Source organism: Mirounga angustirostris, unplaced genomic scaffold (assembly GCF_029215605.1).
Source record: "Mirounga angustirostris isolate CCGP_5_RB_7025 unplaced genomic scaffold, mMirAng1.0.hap1 SCAF_2, whole genome shotgun sequence".
In the NCBI taxonomy this organism is placed as follows: domain Eukaryota; kingdom Metazoa; phylum Chordata; class Mammalia; order Carnivora; family Phocidae; genus Mirounga; species Mirounga angustirostris.
The window spans coordinates 201068682-201085716 of NW_026991710.1; the positions used below are offsets into that span (position 1 = coordinate 201068682).

Genomic DNA, 17035 nt, shown 5'->3' on the forward strand with positions numbered 1-17035 from the left:
GAATTATTTCTTAAAAATAGGATATGGGCAATCTTAAAATCTTATTTTTAGAAGATGCAAAATCTTGATGTTTCTCACATGAGTTGACCAGGTTTACAAATACCTTCCCCCCAGCTTTATTGAGATACAACTGACATGTAACGACGTGTAAGGTGTGCAAGGCACAGATCTAACACGCTTACATATTGCAAAATGATTACCACCGTGGCGTCGCATCGTATAACTACTATTTCTGTTTTGTGGTGAGAACTTTTAAGGTCTACTCTCTAGGCAACTTTCAAGTACATCGCACAGTATCGTTAACTGTAGTCTCCATGCTGTGCACTAGATCCCCAGAGCTTACTCATCTTATAAGTGGACGTTTGTAGCCTTTGGCCAACATCTCCCCACTTCCCCTCCCCAGGCTCTGGTAATGACCATTTTACTCTCCTTCTGTGGGTTCTACTTTTTTAGAGTCCACATATAAGTGAGATGACCCAGTATTTCTCTTTCTCTGACTTACCTCATTTAGCATAATGGTCTCAAGGTCCATGCATGTTGTCTCAAATGGCAAGATTTCCTTCCTTTTTATGGCTGAGTACTATTCCAGTGTGTGTGTGTGTGTGTGTGTGTGCGCACATCTTCTTTATCCATTCATCCATCATCGGACCCCTAGGCTGTTTCCACGTCTTGGCGACTGTGAATACCGCTGCAGTGAGCATGGGCTGCAGGAGTCTCCCTGACAGTACTTTCATTTTCTTTAGATATATACCCGGAAGCATTAACGCATTCTTTGCGTGATGGGCAGCTAGTAGGAATGTGTACAGCTGCAAAGAAAGGTCTGGGTCTGTTGTACCCTAATTAGCCCTTGTCTCAGTTTTGGAAGCCCATGACTTGCGACATGATTGTTTGATGAGGACGAGTTTTGCTGAATCACATTTTAGTTGCTTACATTCCCACACACACCCCTGTTTTCCGGACAGGCTCGGAGTCCCAGACGAAGCCCACTTCTGGGGCTGATTTAAATGAATCTGTATCTAACTATTCTCATGAGATGCCCTAGAAACAGAACTGACAGACAGTTTCAACAGATGGTTGACTTATTTAAAAGGCCCACTTGCACCCCAAACCACCATATCTCATAATCACATGAATCCAAAATTCATTCTTTCTATAACTGAGCCTTCAGAATACATATCACACTCTCTCATAAAAAGCATCATTTCCTGATTTTTTATAGGTAAAAGGAAACTAGACTTACAGAGTCCAAGTGACATGCCCATAATGAAAAAGCTGCTCAGGCGCTGAGCCGGGAGGAGGCGTGGACACCGCATGTCCTTGCTTGTCCTCGGCCAGGGCGCTGTCATTCGCCAGCAGCCGTGGGTGTGAGCGGGGGGGAGGTCCTGTCTGGGTCACGGGCCTCTCCTACTGCAACAGGCGTCAGGGGAAACCACGTGGGAACCCTGACATCAGCCTTATTAGGGGAGCTTACGGCCACCAGGCGAAGCCGGCCCACGGATGCCGCAGAGAGAGGCGGTGGAGGGGCGCGCGAGGAGAGCTGAGACACAGACGGCGCACAGACGACTCGCCCAGGAAGGAGGATGCCCACACTGCGCGCTGAAGACAGACGCTGCCGTCCGGCTGAAGGTGGACAGTGGGGCGCAACAGTGAGTCGGGGCAGGCGAATCTTTCAGCCCAGCGAGTGAAGCCGGTGCCCGCGGGCGCAGTGAGATGCAGAGGGGTAAAGGTAGGTGTGGACACAATGAGTGAGTGTGCGAGGGATGAGCAGCATGCCGACCGGGCTGAGCCGGCGCGGCTGGAGCCACCACGGGAGAGCTGCCCGCAGACAAGAACCGGTACGGCTACCACGTCAGGACACTGCCGTGGTCTTCAAGTGTCCCCACAGACAGTGCGTGAGCTGCAGGGGACACACGGCAGCTGTGCGGTGACACCTGACAGCCCCTCGTCACAGATGGAAACATGCTGCCGTGAAGGGCAGAAGGCGCCGGTGCTTCTGGGCGTGCCAGCCCGGAGGACGGCTCGCCACCCTAGTGGTGTGGGGTCCGCTTGACGGGGCTGCAGGAGACGGCACCTGTGAGGGCGTCTGAGGGAGGTGAGCATGTGAGTCGGGGGGCTGAGCTCAGAAACCCCTTCCGCCCCTGTGGGGGTGGGCATCATCTAATCTGCTGGGGCCCGAGAGAGCAAAAATAGCACAATCTCATCAAGTTTGGATTGGCCCTAATGAGAGATACATAAAAATGTTCTGAACTACCAAAGCTTTTTCTGATAAAAGCAATATGTTTAATATAAAACTAAAATATTGAGGTAGGAATTTGACGCCTAAGGAATTTCAGCCTGTTCCCAAAAAGGGAAGAAAGAGTTCAAAGAAAGGCCATGTTCAGCCATACATTTTGTTGAACTTCACGGAGAGACCCAGAGTCAGCCAATTTCCATGTGCTTCCACGGCTACTGCTCTGATCATTTCCAGTGATGCCTCTCTTCCTTCTGACACCCCGGACCAGTTACTTAGCACACTAAAAAGGACCATGGCCATCCACACGTCCTGTTTTCCTCCACGGAGACTTTTAGATCCGTGCTCGGAACATCTCTAAGCCCGCACGAGATGCATACCGTCTCAGGAGTGATGGTCGTGTGGGTCGCTGCCCCTGCCAGCCTCGGGGCCGCCACCAAGCCCGGCCGGGTAAATACTGTGCGTGTGATCTGCACCCCCCGCGCCCCCGTCTCTGGATTGCACGCTCGTGTGCCCCTGGCTGTGCCACCACATGCCGATCCATAATGGAGCCCGGAAAAGCAGCAGATGGGGTCGGGTACAGCTTGATGCAGGAGAACCACACCAATTGCCTTTATAAAGTTTTATTCGTCTACAGCGAGAGAAAACGGGAGTGCAACCAGACAACACACGCGTGCAAGGCTCTACAGCCAGGATTCCAGAGCCGCTAGGCTGTCTGCCCCACACGCCGCAACCACCAACGTGCTGGGGCCTTTGCGTCCTGGGCCAGCAGCCACGGAAATCCGAGCGGGCACCTTGCAACCCACCCTCCGCTGGTATCCGCAGACCTTGTTCTAGCCTGGTGCAAACAAGCTGAGCTTTCGCCCTTGGAGGGACATAAGAGAATAACAACCAAGTGCCAAACTAAAAGCGTTGACGCCTGCTGGACCGTCGGCGCACGTGACCTCACTCCGGTCACCCATCTGAACCAGCACACCGCCCTCCGGTGGCCTTCCCGCCCGCGGCAGCTCCTTCACTGGGCCAGCACGGAGGCCGAGGCCGGGATGAGCTTCGGCTTCGCCTGCTGGGGCGGCGAGATGTCGGGGATCTTCTCCCCGTGTTTGTACACGCTGATGGTGAGGTCGATCTTCTCACCTCCGTACTTGTTCTTGACGTGCATGCTGTACTTGCCCGAGTCCTCAGAGGTCACGCCCTTGATGGTCATGCTGACGCACTTGCCCTGCTCCACCTTGACTGAGAAGTGCTCGCTGAGCTCGATGTCCTTGTCATTCTTGAACCACACGACCTCGGGGTCAGGGCTTCCAAACACGGTGCAGGTCAGGTTCAAGGTCTTTTGGGGGGCGGGGGGAGCAGAGAAGGGAGGGTTAGAAACACGGAAGTCATACTGCCTCTCCCAAGGGGATGGGTCAGCGAAGTGTCTGTCCACCCCACATATAGCTCAGTTGGTCAAGAGGCTCTTTCTATGCGTAAGCGCCAAGCTAGACATGAGGGATCCAAAGACAGCAGGATGCAAACAAGCTCACAGCCTCATGGGCAGCTCGTGAGAAAAATCAGTGATAATTTTTTCTATTTATTCTGTCTTAATCCATGGCCGATGTCAATTAAAGAATGTAGAGGGAATTAAACTCCACATTTTACAGGAGATGTATTTAGCCTGCTTCCAAATTTCCTTTGTATTCAAACTCACAGATCCATTTTGCCAGTTCCTCTGGCAAATCCAGAGAAGATATTGTCTTAAAAGTGGTAAATCAAAAAAAAAAAAAAAAAAAGTGGTAAATCAGATGGAGCAAACACATTGTGACGCCCAGGACCGTGTGCTCAGCCCACGAGACCATGGAGCTGCTGCTTACATCTCGGTCCATCCTTGTTGTGAGACCCATGACGACTCCAGCTCAGGAACTCTCTAGGCTTTCCTTAGTTGCTAAAGAAAAGGCCTGTACGTTTTAGTATCTTGGCCTAATGACATTCTCTCAAGTGTCTATGAACCCTGGACATTGGGTACGAATGGCTGAAGATGGCTAGAGGTAGCAACTAGATGTCAGTAACTCCACTGACCGGCCACAAACTAAACCTCCACTTAGCCATTTCCATTATAAATTCCAAAGTGACCCTGACAACTGAGCAGAGATGCTTTTCATTTCTCACTTGACGCAGGTGGTTTCCGCCTTCCTACAGGGCATGGCCAACCTGCTCCCTGTGCAGTTACTGCTGCCAAGGGCCCAGGACAGGTGGACACCCAGGACAGGTGGACACCCAGGACTGGTGGACGCCCAGGACCGGTGGACGCCCAGGACCGGGTGGATGCCCAGCACCGGGTGGACGCCCAGCACCGGGTGGACGCCCAGGACCGGTGGACGCCCAGGACCGGTGGATGCCCAGCACCGGGTGGACGCCCAGCACCGGGTGGACGCCCAGGACCGGTGGACGCCCAGGACCGGGTGGACGCCCAGGACTGGTGGACACCCAAGACCGGTGGACACCCAGCACCGGGTGGACGCCCAGCACCGGGTGGACGCCCAGGACCGGTGGACGCCCAGGACCGGGTGGACGCCCAGGACTGGTGGACACCCAAGACCGGTGGACACCCAGCACCGGGTGGACGCCCAGCACCGGGTGGACGCCCAGGACCGGTGGACGCCCAGGACCAGGTGGACGCCCAGCACCGGGTGGACGCCCAGGACCGGTGGACGCCCAGAGCCTGGAACCGACAGCTGCCACACACCTGCTCTGTGATGCCTGAATCATGCACCTTGTCTCCATGCTCCTAAAGCTGCTGTTTGTGGGTCCAGAAGAGTAAACTCTTCCATCCTTTGATAACATAAGTGTTACCAGAAGCAGCCTAAGACAAGCATCATGGTGGGTGGGGAGCAACCTGTCCTCTGGGGGCTGAGCAACATGCAATCCCCTCCCCAGGCTCCCCAGGCTAGGTACTATGGGGGGGGGACTGCACTGCACTGCCGAAACCCCGTGCCGTCCTAACTCCGTGTCCTGCTGTGTGCTCTTACCTTGCCCTCCATTATGGTCACCACGTCAGGTAAGCCACCAATCACCTTGCCACGATCTGCAACATGAAGGCGACTCGGTTCAGAAAACTACCAACAGGGACGTTTCTACAGAGCTGGCCCCATGCTGAGTGCACGTGGATACAAGCCGACACAGGGAGGGGCTCCCACTACTGTGTATATAAAGTGGGGGGCTCAGGAGGAGTCTCAGGTCCTGTGCAGGGACGGCTGTGAACGCCCGCCAGGGAAGGAGGGACATGCGTGAGCTCACCAAAGGCTCCACGCAGGGAACCTGATACAGCTAAACGCATCCTGGAAGGGAGAGGGGTCCTGTGCGTCTGGAGGGCAGAGCTTTCTAAGGGCATTGGACCCTACAGGAGTCTAATTTCTGTATATTATGCTTTGACATCCTAGAAACCTTCCTGGCTAAGGAGATGGCCCCTCCTGGGGTAGCCAATTCTCAGAGAGAGCAAAGGGCCCAGCCTGTGAGAGGCCAACCAGCCTACCCGGAGCGAGGATGCCTCCACCGATCCTCACCCAGGAGGCAACGCCCCTCCGAGCTGCCTCCCCCACCTGCCCCTGCACCTGGGAGCAATATTCCTCTACCTTGATCCTCCGAGGGCCTGGTGCCACACAGCTGCGGGCCACCCCTACGGACCAAAGCCCAGTGAAATAATTCAAACGAGCCAGTCCTAGATCATTTACCACACCCTGCCTGCCTGTCCCAAGGAAACGCCAACAAAGGCCATGGTCTAAGCACACCCTTCACTCCTGCCTCCACCTCCTGACCCGGTGCTTCCCCAGGTGGCTCTGGGCGGCATGCCTCCCTTCACTCAGACCGGCGAGACTGATACACTGACTTGCTGGCCTCCGCTCTGCATCCTCTACCTATGGCCACACCTGCCTGAGCATCTCATAAAAGAACACGGAGCAAGAGGGCGGAGGGTAGAAGGGAGAAAGGAGACCCCAGACGTAACAAGGAGCCAAAGTGGAAGGCCAGGCTGGGCTGGGTGGCACAGGATGTGTTGGCAGGATCGGGAATGTGGGTGTTGGGAGTCATGGAAGCTTCTCCAATCTGGGCGAGCAGGTTTGCTATCTACCATTTAACACACAACATTAACACCCTGAATGTGGGCCCTTTGGCCCCACGCAAAATAGTAAGTGGTGCTCGTTATAATGTAACATGTACTTACTCTTCTCTGCAAAAGCAGCGGCCCTAAAAATCAACGGGAGCAGAGAGAATAAAAAGACAGTCGTGAGAAAACGGGACCACAACAAGATCACACATTTCAGAGCTTTGCTGGACACGAAAGCGAAAGGAAGGAGGAAGGAGGACACGTGTTCTTACAAGAACGTCCCCCCTGCCGCTGCTGAGGGCCGTGGTGGGTTGCCCCATCTCTCGGCAGGTGAAACCCACGGTAAAGCTCAGGGTTTGAGCGTGAGGTTGGAGAAATTTCTTTTTTCACCAAATTCACCAGATTGCACTGGAGATTTCTAGATATTTTTGAAAACACTGACTTATCTTAGCCGTCCGTTCCTCCGTTCCACACACATTTCCTGAATAACCTAGTATGGCCAGTGACTGCTCTCCTTTTTGGATACTCCAAAATTCAGTTCCATGTTTAGAAATCTCGAGGGATTCTTTCAAAAGTTGCTCGGAACAATGGGGTATTATTCAGCACTAAAAATAAATGAGCCTTCAAGCCACACAAAGGCAGGGAGGAACCCTAAATGCAGATCAGTACATGAAAGACACCTGTCTGAAAGTCTACACGCTACAGGATTGCAAGCCCAGGACGTGCTCGGGGAAAGCCAAACCATGGAGCCAGGAAAAGGACCAGGGTCAGTGGGTGACAGAGGACAGGGGATGGAGGTGTGAACAGGGAGCACAGAGGGTTTTAGGGCAGTGAATATGCTTTGTGTGATCCTACAGTGGTGGACACGGGTCATCATACACTTGTCCAAACCCACAGAATGGACGACACCCGGAGGGAACCCTGAGGTCCCCCGCAGACTGTGGGTGAGGACGTGTCCCTGTGGGGTCATCTCTGGTGACAAATGCACCGTCTGGTGAGGGTGCTGGGGTCAGGCCATGCATGGGGTGGACAGGGTGTACACGGGACATCTCTGCACCTTCGTCTCAATTTTGCTATGATAAAATTGCTCGAAAAAAATAAAGTCTTTAAAAAGAACCCAAAAATATAACCGTAAAAAAATCATTCTGTATATTCTGTTGCCATAATTATAACTATTTCAGAAACCTGTCATTTTCATCATTTAAAGCAACCCAGGGTTATGATGACTCTAGACAGTTAGTTTATAAAAACATGTACAGTTTAGAAGGATGCCTGCCCTATGCACACTGAACTGCATCAACTGTCATTTTTATGTGGGCACCGGGGGCCCCCATGTTCCCACGCTCCGCCCAGCGGCCCTCCGGGGACAGACCATCATGCAGACATGTAAATCCGTGCGGACATGCAAATCTTACTTCAGCTGCTGGAATTCTGCCAAGGCTTCATCGAACGCTGTAAGGAAATGTTTCATACGGTTTAATGGTTTCGTTGTGTTTGGCTTTTCCCTCACTCACTCAGGTGCTTTACCCGTGAACTGGCTTAATGAAAACGGACAAACAGCCAAAGGAATAAACTGATTATCCAGAAATAATTTTCTCTGAATGAAACTCATAAAATCAGAGCATTTCCTGGTCTAGCACTGTCAATGGGTCACTGAACACAGAATCAGGAGGAGCTAAAGAATAATTATCTTACCGTGACCAGACAGGTCGAGTGAGCGCTGATGGTTATCTTTGCCGTCATAAATCTCGAAGGTATATTTTCCTTTGTCCTTCTCCGTGGGCTCACAGATCTGCAGCCAGGCCATCTCTTCATTGCCTCCGATCCTCATATGCTCACTAGATGCAATCTTGGCATCTCTTTAAAAAAAAAAAAAGTTAACAGAAACTCATCTCAACTTAGAACCTCATACTATACGCGAGATGGCCATGGGGCAACGGACACGTGTTTGGGTGGGGAGCCCCATCGGGCTCGCTAGTGCTCATGTCACAATAGATTTTTCAGGATATTATAAATTTATTAACTACATCAGTAGCTCAGATCTGAAAACCTTCTAAAATTGAACCTGATACCTAGTTTTTAAAGATACGTTGTTATTAACATATGCTTGTTGGCTACAATGTAATAGACTCGAAAATGCTCTATATAGCATGGCATTTTTTTACTCTCAAAAATCTTTTTCTAATGACCATATGATCCAGCAACTGGTGGATATAAGCCCCAAAGAACTGAAAGCAGGGATGCAAGTATCCGCACCCATGTTCACAGCAGCATCATTCACAAGAGCCTGAAGATGACGGCACCCCAAGCGTCCATCACTGGATGAATGAAGAATATGCCAGGTACACACACAATGCAACAGTGTTCGGGCCAAAAAAGGGACGGAATTTTGACACCTGCTACAACATGGGTGGACTTGGGTGACATTACATTCTGCTGAGTGAGAGAAGTCACTCACAAAAACACAAGGACTAACGATTCTACAGCGAGGCTCCTGGAGTAGTCAAGTTCACAGAGATGGAGAGTGGGATGGTGCCGGCCAGGGGCTGGGAAGAGGGTAATGGGGAGTTAGTGTATCCCGGGGGCACCAGCGCTCAGACCTACTCATTCCCATGCACAAATAGAAAATTCAACTGTACATAGTGATTCTCGGTTCTGCAGAGAGAAACACTCTTTCAAAGAAAATATCCTATGCTGTGGGTTGGGCAATCAGTCCCAAGCCTGAAACGCTAGGGACAGTGAGGAGCCCACGTGTGCAAACACCCCAACATAAACAGACAGCAACACGCAACACGAACATCACAGCCGGATGAAGAAGGGCCTTCTTCACGCCTTGTACGCACTGACAATCGGCATTTGGATAGACCAGCTGGCAAATCATCCATCGTAGGCTGGTGGGGAACTAAGCCCACCCTAACAGCTTATGGACTAATGCACCTCATCCAAGTAAACAGCAGCTAACGTGTATGGAGAGCCTCTTCCAGAGAAGGAGACACCTTCTTTCCAACACGAACAGCCCCGGCTGTCTGTCACGCCCCACTCCATCTGCTATAGCTGTTCCTGAGGGTCAGCCTTAAACCCTGCCAGACGCACACCCGACCACATAGCACCAACACGGCTGTCTGCGCTCACTAAGCACACAGAGTCTCCCCGGCACGGCGGGGATTTTAGCGTGAGCCACGCCATGAATAAGGCCCTCCCTCCACCCATCCCAGCACACTAGGTCCCGTGCTGGGAGCAGCACCGCCCCCCTCCCTGCAATGGCAAGATACTTGGGATTTGCAGCTCACTCCCTGCTCTGCTGGGAAGGGGTGACCTGGACCATGCCGGGGATTTGCATTCTGCCTCGAAGGCTGTGCCCTGACAGCTCGGGGAGAAGGACTGGCTGAATCCACTCTGTGCAAGAGCAGGCAGCTCAGAGTTTCCCGAAGAGGCAGCCCCGCGTATGGCAGGCCCCGGGGGGGGTTCCCCTGTGCCACGTGCTCTGTGGGCCTTAGGGCTGGAGAGGTGCTCTTCTTTATTTCCATGAATTCAAACACATCGTCCTCAAAGAGGAAAACTGCTGTGTTCTGGACACACAGATAAAGATGGCCAGCCGTCTGCTTCCCCTGAGTGCGTGCAAGAGACAGACGGACAGGAACACAGAGTCCAGAGTGGCTTCAGTGGGGCACGGCTGGAAGCCCATGAGCTTCAGGGCCGTGAAGGAAAGTGATCGGAGTTTGCATGTTATCAGCCACATCGGACCCAGCTTTCCTCAACGCCTGAAACTCGTGCAGCTCCAGGATCGCCGGAAAAATGCTCTGGGAAACAGTGACCATTTCAGCCTCCGAGGAGCTTACATTCTGTTGAAATACGTCCCGTTCTGATGGGGCTCTGTCCACAAAATCAGCAGGCCGCTCGGAGGAGACAGCAACACGGCTTTCTTCTGTCTCAGCCTTCTGTGTTCCAACCATACACCCAAGCAAGCCTCGCAGGGCAGCTCTAGGTAGGTACAGACGTCCTCCTGCCTTCGATGCATTGAACACCACCTGTCCAGCAGCAGAGACGGACGGACACACTGCCAACCACCGCAGCTCCCACTCCACAGCGACTGGGCTGTTTGCCATTCGAGTCTGACTTACAGAAAGCAATCCTCCACGGCCTTGATGGGGTCTCTTGGTGAAGACCATCCACATCCACGGGACGGCACTCAGAGGTGAGGAAGGGTAAAAGCCACTGGGGCGGGGGGTCATGAGCTCCCAGTCACACAACAGCCTGTGTCCTGCTCCCCTGGGGCCCCACGCGTTCCTGGCCACAGCTACGTGTTCCTTGGCTCCAGCTCTGGCTGCAGAGACGCTCGCTCCCTGAGCCAGGGATGCCACGGTTCAGCAGCGGTGATCCCGCTCCCTCCCGGAGCCCCAGCTCCAGAAAGAACCCATTGCCTCAGGACAGGGACGTGCTTCACCCCTAATCCAGGCTGAGCTGCAGGATTGAGCTCTGAGTCAGCTTCTCCCAGAGCCCCACATTTTCTTGGGCCACGTGCTAGTTCTGTTCCCCGGATACCAGTGAAACCCCTGGCAGGACAGGGCCACACACTGTTCCACCTGCCCGGGACAAATTCCAGCCTCCAGCCCCCTCCCCGGAGTCAACATAGCTCCCCAGCACGCCCTCTCCAGCTGCTTCCCATTGAATTCGACAACGTTCAAGAAGACATTTCTGCAAAGAAGACAGCCAAATGGCCAATAGACACATGAAAAAGTGCTCAGCATCGCTCAGCATCAGGGAAATACAAATCAAAACCTCAATGAGATACCACCTCACACCAGTCAGAATGGCTAAAATTAACAAGTCAGGAAACGACAGATGTTGGCGGGGATGCGGAGAAAGGGGCACCCTCCTACACTGTTGGTGGGAATGCAAGCTGGTGCAGCCACTCTGGAAAACAGTATGGAGGTTCCTCAAAAAGTTGAAAATAGAGCTACCGTACGATCCAGCAATTGCACTACTGGGTATTTACCCCAAAGATACAAAAGGAGGGATCCGAAGGGGTACGTGCACCCCGATGTTTATAGCAGCAATGTCCACAATAGCCAAACTGTGGAGAGAGCCAAGATGTCCATCGACAGATGAATGGATAAAGAAGAGGTGGTATGTATATACAATGGAATATTATGCAGCCATCAAAAGGAATGAAATCTTGCCATTTGCAATGACGTGGATGGAACTAGAGGGTATTACGCAGGTGAAATAAGTGAATCAGAGAATGTTGTGCAGAAGAGATGTGCAAAATCTCAATGTATTGCCCCCAGATACTTACTAATTACAAAGGGAAAGCTAGTGACGTTGCAGGGGACAGACCTGAGAAGCCACCTGTCAGCCAGGTGAGAACTATGTCAGCATCGCTTCCACTGCACTCCGACCACAAAGGAACGCCTTCGATCTCATCATGGGAAAGCACAAGATAAACCCAAGTGGACAGCCACTCTGTAAAGCACGGGACCAGAATGCTCAGGGGGCACCCAGTTCATGAAAGACAAGGAAGGACAGACTGAGGAGCTGGCCCAGATTCAAGGACACTGAGGAGCCAGGATGGTTAATGCACAGTGGCATCCTGGAAAACGGGCACAACGTGCATTAGGTCTGCAGCTCAGTGCGGAGGGCCATGTCACCATTCACCTCCCAGTTTTTCTCCCGGGAAGCCGGGCGAAAGCCACACAGGAACTCTCTGTACTGCTTTTGCAACTTTCCTATGAGCCTAAAGTATTTTGTATCTTACAGTGAAAGATTTTAAATTATGATATGTTAAAACAAGTAGTTGGAAGGGACACGGGTGCAAAAGTCTAAAAACTAAGTCAAAGATGGGCCAGCCAAGGCTGCTTTTCCAAGAGACCTGAGGTGTAAACATGGATGTGTTGTCCCAGTAGGAAAGTAACAGTTTGCTCCTATCACACTGGTCAGATGTTCACGTGACCTCCATCCAGATTCTGCCTCCCCGTTAGAGGACAAACATAGATATCAGCAATAATCCCCCAAAGTCAGGAGGTATCTGCATCTGGCTGGAGGAGGTGGTCCTGAGGAACGCCAGCCACCTGCAAGGGTCCCACAAAACAACACAGCCTGCAAGGTGTCTAAACTACCCAGCAAGTTTTACTACTGCCCCCATGATAGCCAAAATCACGAACACTGGCCGCCCCGCGCTTCCGGACAGGTGCGTGAGTGGACAGACCGGGAAGCGTCCACTTGGGCATCTGTTCCAGGCAAGGGTCCCCGGGGACCAAGGTGCCATCCCAACACCCTGCTCAGCTCTTCCCACCTCGTGACATGCCGAGTGACCTCAGACATGCTGGTCCACTAGATTTCAAGGGCACCTCCGTGGGAGAAATTTCCCCCCAGCTGAATTAGAACAGATATTGTGAGACTCGAGGCAGCGGGGGTTTTTTGCTTGAGATTTCCTCGGTGGCGGGGAAGCGGCTAAGGCTCCAGGGGTCAGCACCTGAGCAATCTGTGCTCTGGATGACGTACGAATTTCACCTCTGAGCAGGAGGACACAATCCTTTTTCAGAAGAGCGGTTCTGCTGAGTGTCACTCTCATTCTGAAGAGGCTTGCAGCCCTTTCCTTGGAGTGGCGCTTTCGCCCACCTGGATGGATTCCTCAGCATTTTTACCCAAAGAACAACTGTCCCTGCTTATGCTCGCACTTCTCCAAATCCTCATCATCCTCTGTCAATCCCGTGCCGCCTACTGACTCAAACTATTCAGGTGTCCACCATCAAGTCTGCACCTGTGACGTCCCTGGGCCGCCCTGTGTCTGTCATGAGTCTCCGAGGCAGATTTTATTTCATATTCTCCTCTATTTTTCTGTTTCCACAAGAACTTATTTAATAGTCGAATACTGAAATACACCAAACATTATATCTGCAACTGTATCTGCAAGATACAGTGTAATATCGTTCAATAGTCCAGTAGGATAGAAGTCCAAGTTATATTTTAGTCCTAAAAGTGCTCAAGAAAGACTTGGTTGGTTGTGGAGCATATTCTGTTTGGAGAAGAGAAAACGTACAAACGAGGCCACTTTCGGGCCCACGGAGGTCTCCAACACCGCCACCTTCTCTGCCAGGCTCTTGCGACCTTTCCGTCTGATGCCACTTTATCCATGAGTCACACACCTGCTCTGAGCCCTGACTTCTCCATCTGTCTGTCTGTCTGTCTGTCCGTCATCAAGCCCCCACAAGCCTGACACCCCTGAGCAGGGTACTGGTTAGAGTAAGATTAACTAGTATTTAGATCCCTGCCCTTCCACTCACTAGTTGTGGGACTTGGAACTCACCGATCATGTTCCTCTGCCTAAACCTCAGTTTCTACATCGATAAAAGTGGGTGTTAGTGCCTAATTCAGGGCTTTGGTGAAATCATGTGTGTAAAGCGTTTAATGCAAAGCGGCTGCTACTCTGACATAGATCTCATGTTAGTGCTGGCACTGATCCGTCCACGTCTTCGTGTGTGTGTGCGCGTGTCCAGCGGGCGTGTGTGGCGCACGTTCACGCAGGGGTGCATTCATGTAGATGTGTGTGTGTCCACGCGGGTGTGCATGTCCACACGGGTGTGTGCGCTGCACGTTCATGCAGGCGTGCATTCATGTAGGTGTGTGTCCACACGGGTGTGCGCGTGTCCACGCGGGTGTGTGGGGCGCACGTTCATGCAGGTGTGCATTGCATTCATGTAGGTGTGTGTCCATGCGGGTTTGAGTGTGCATCCACGTGGGTGTGAACAATGTGTGTTCACACAGGTGTGTGCGGTGCACGTTCACACAGGTGTGCATTCATGTAGGTGTGTGCCCTCACGTGGGTGTGGGGGGGATCGTTCATGCAGGTGTGAGTGTGCTCACGCAGGTGTGTGATGTGCATTCACACAGGTGTGCACGTGCGTTCACATAGGCATGTGCATCCATGCAGGTGTGCGTGTGCTCACACAGGTGTGAGTACCGTGTGTTCACACAGGTATGTGCAGTGTGTATTCACGCTGGTGTGTGTGGTGTGCATCTCGCAGGCGTGTGTGGTGCACATTCACACAGATGTCTGCAGTGTGTATTCATGTAGGTGCACGTGCGTTCACACAGGTGTGTGTGTTCACACAGCTGTGAGTGTGCTCACGTGGGTGAGCGGTGTGCATTCACGCAGGCGTGCATGTGCGTTCACACTGATGTATGTTCATGCATGTGTGTGCAGTGCACGTCCGATCTCTGAACCCCCAGCACCTGGTGCAGAGCCTGCCACTCGCTGGGAGAAGAGTGGAGGAAGGAGCATCCTCTCCCGGGGATGGACAGCTTTACAAGGGAGAAGAAGACACACCTCACAAGCACACAGGACCTACTGCAGGACAGCATGCCGTACAGAACAAAATAGCAAAGGAAAGGAAGTCATTAATTCTCCTTTTCCAGGAAGGCCTGATTCAGCTAGAGACACAGATTTACCCATTTGTCTAAGAAAATATATCCTTACAAAAAATTGTATCACAAAAATACACCAGTTTCCATCTTTACGGCTCCTGTTATCGGGGCCCTTGACAACAAGACTCTGCCTCTAATGTGCAGACCCTTCCCGCAGGATCTGTAATGACCCCTCCTCCTACTGGATTCCACACTGTTAAAAACACAGAGCCAGAAGATGCCCCACGCAGATGCACTGAGACTCCAAAACTTCTTATTTTGGGTTTCCAAATAAAACATTGGAAACAAAAGCATAGCTCATCAGGATTTAAATGGGAAAAACCCCAAGAATATTTATCCTTTTAGCACTTCACACTTTACCCACAAATACATGCACCTAGACAAATAATGCTTTTAAAAGTGAAATAGCCATAACCATAGAATTTGCCTTCTGAAGTGTTAGAGAAATATAATATCCAAAGGCATGATGTGGACGCTATGGGCTATGAATCACTGAGGAGCTTAAGATGTTGCTATCCTCACATCACTGGAAATATGGGCTAAGAATGTTGCCTGTGTCCTCGGGTCAGAGTAGAGATGGACCAGAAGGTGCGTGCCCTGCCCCTCTGCCCCAGCTGGAGCTCCCTCCTCCGCAGCTCTGGGGGGGTCCCGGACCGCAGTCCTGTTTGCTCAGAGCCCTGCAGCTCTGAGCAGCTGCTTTAGGGATACCCTTGGGGTGTGGGTTTGAAAGAGCCAGACCGCAGGGGCTGGGACACAGGGCCTCGCCGTGCCGTGACTATGACAGAAGTCTCGGGTGCTTTGGGAGTGAACCCCACTCACCTGAAGAAGCAGCAGAGCAAGCAACGTGAGACACAGAAAACCTGCTGTTTATACAGGGCCTCGTCTTTTCCTTTCCTCTTTTAACTCTGGGCTTATTTTGGCCCTTTTCTTCTTAATCAAGCTAGTGAGACTCTGACAGACTGGAAATTGGGAGTGTGGTCTCTACATATTATTTTTCCCTTAGCTGCCTGCTAGACTGCCGATAAAATGGGTGTCACCCCATTTGGTAAAGCCCAGACGTTGCAGAAATGTGACTCTGGCACCTTCAGGCATTTCTTTATCTTTGCCCTCCTGGAGGTCCTCCCTATTGCCATCATGTCCCCTGCCCGGGCCAAGGCTTTCAAGAGGATGGGCAGCTCCATGACACGCGGCCAGGAGCATGGCGACCAGCTGTATGTGTTGGGCACTGCTCCCTCTGTGGCCACCGCCGATCACACTTATACTTACTTGTGATACCAGTTCACTTTCATTTCCTCGGTAAAATACTTCATGAAACACTGAAGTCTTATTCCTTCTTCGGTGCAGAGTACCTTTAGTGGAGAAGCAGATGCCCCTGCAGAAAACAAAACAAACTCAGACCAAGAAAAGCGGTATGTGTGCCGTGAGAACACAAAGGGGCAACCGCAGGTGTCTCTGCTCTGTCCCACGGTAAACACAGCCGCCCATGTGTATGTTCCATGCATGCATTCTTCTAACCTTCCCCACGCCATATTCCTTCACTCCATAAGCATCTGCCATTGCCACATGTATGTGAAAATCTCTTTGCTGACCACTGTAAATGACATGTAACTTTAGGAAAAGGCTCAACATCTGCCCCTTGGCAGCTTAGCTTAAGAAGAGGAGGAAAATCCTTGCAAACAGCAGAGTAACACAGTAAACTCTGCATTAATTGATCTGGAACTTAAGTATTATGGAAGATCAGCAAAAGGGAGAGGGTGAGTCAGCAGAAATGATCCAGGAAGGAGTCAAGGAGATGAAAGGCTACAGTCCATCCTCTGAGATGATCGAAGACTGGACAAGAAAACAGGAGAAGCCAGAGGCAGTAAGAAAACCCTAGGAAATGAGAACTTATTTTGTGTGTCTGGAGTAGGAACCAAGCCTGACTGGATTGGGGCAGGTGGTCCGGGGGAGGCGAGGGGTCAGGAGACAGGAAGCTACTGAGCAGCCTCTCACTTCGGCAAAAGCTCTGAGCTCGAGGCAGAGATTGTTATTAGATACGTAACTTCAGAGCATTTACATGAACTCGGTATTCCAGCACCTAGAAGATACTATTTATAGAATCAGCAAAATGGAAGAAAATGATGTGATAAAACCACTGAGGAGGGTGTGGTGCAGAAGGGACTTCTGAACGCACCATCTGCTAACTGGTAAGCCGCCCGGAGACTTCTATCACGAATCCTCAAGATACCCATGTATTCCACACAGTCCTCGTACTTCTGGGAGCTCACTCGAAGGAAATATTCCCAAATACTGAAATCAGCCTC

At 51.7% G+C, this 17035-nt stretch overlaps 1 protein-coding gene across 1 annotated transcript in view; it reads right to left on the reverse strand.

The window, feature by feature from the left end:
* Positions 1-2837: 2837 nt before the first annotated feature.
* The window catches only part of MYOM2 (myomesin 2), an 82263-nt gene continuing 68065 nt past the window's right edge, over positions 2838-17035 (reverse strand). The window contains exons 32-37 of the mRNA XM_045879584.2: positions 15999-16104; positions 8004-8167; positions 7724-7760; positions 6426-6448; positions 5236-5291; positions 2838-3560 (exon numbers count right to left, since the gene is read on the reverse strand). Of these exons, the coding sequence (XP_045735540.1) occupies positions 3243-3560; positions 5236-5291; positions 6426-6448; positions 7724-7760; positions 8004-8167; positions 15999-16104 (704 nt within the window). The 3' untranslated portion in view covers positions 2838-3242. The remainder of the gene's footprint in view (positions 3561-5235; positions 5292-6425; positions 6449-7723; positions 7761-8003; positions 8168-15998; positions 16105-17035) is intronic.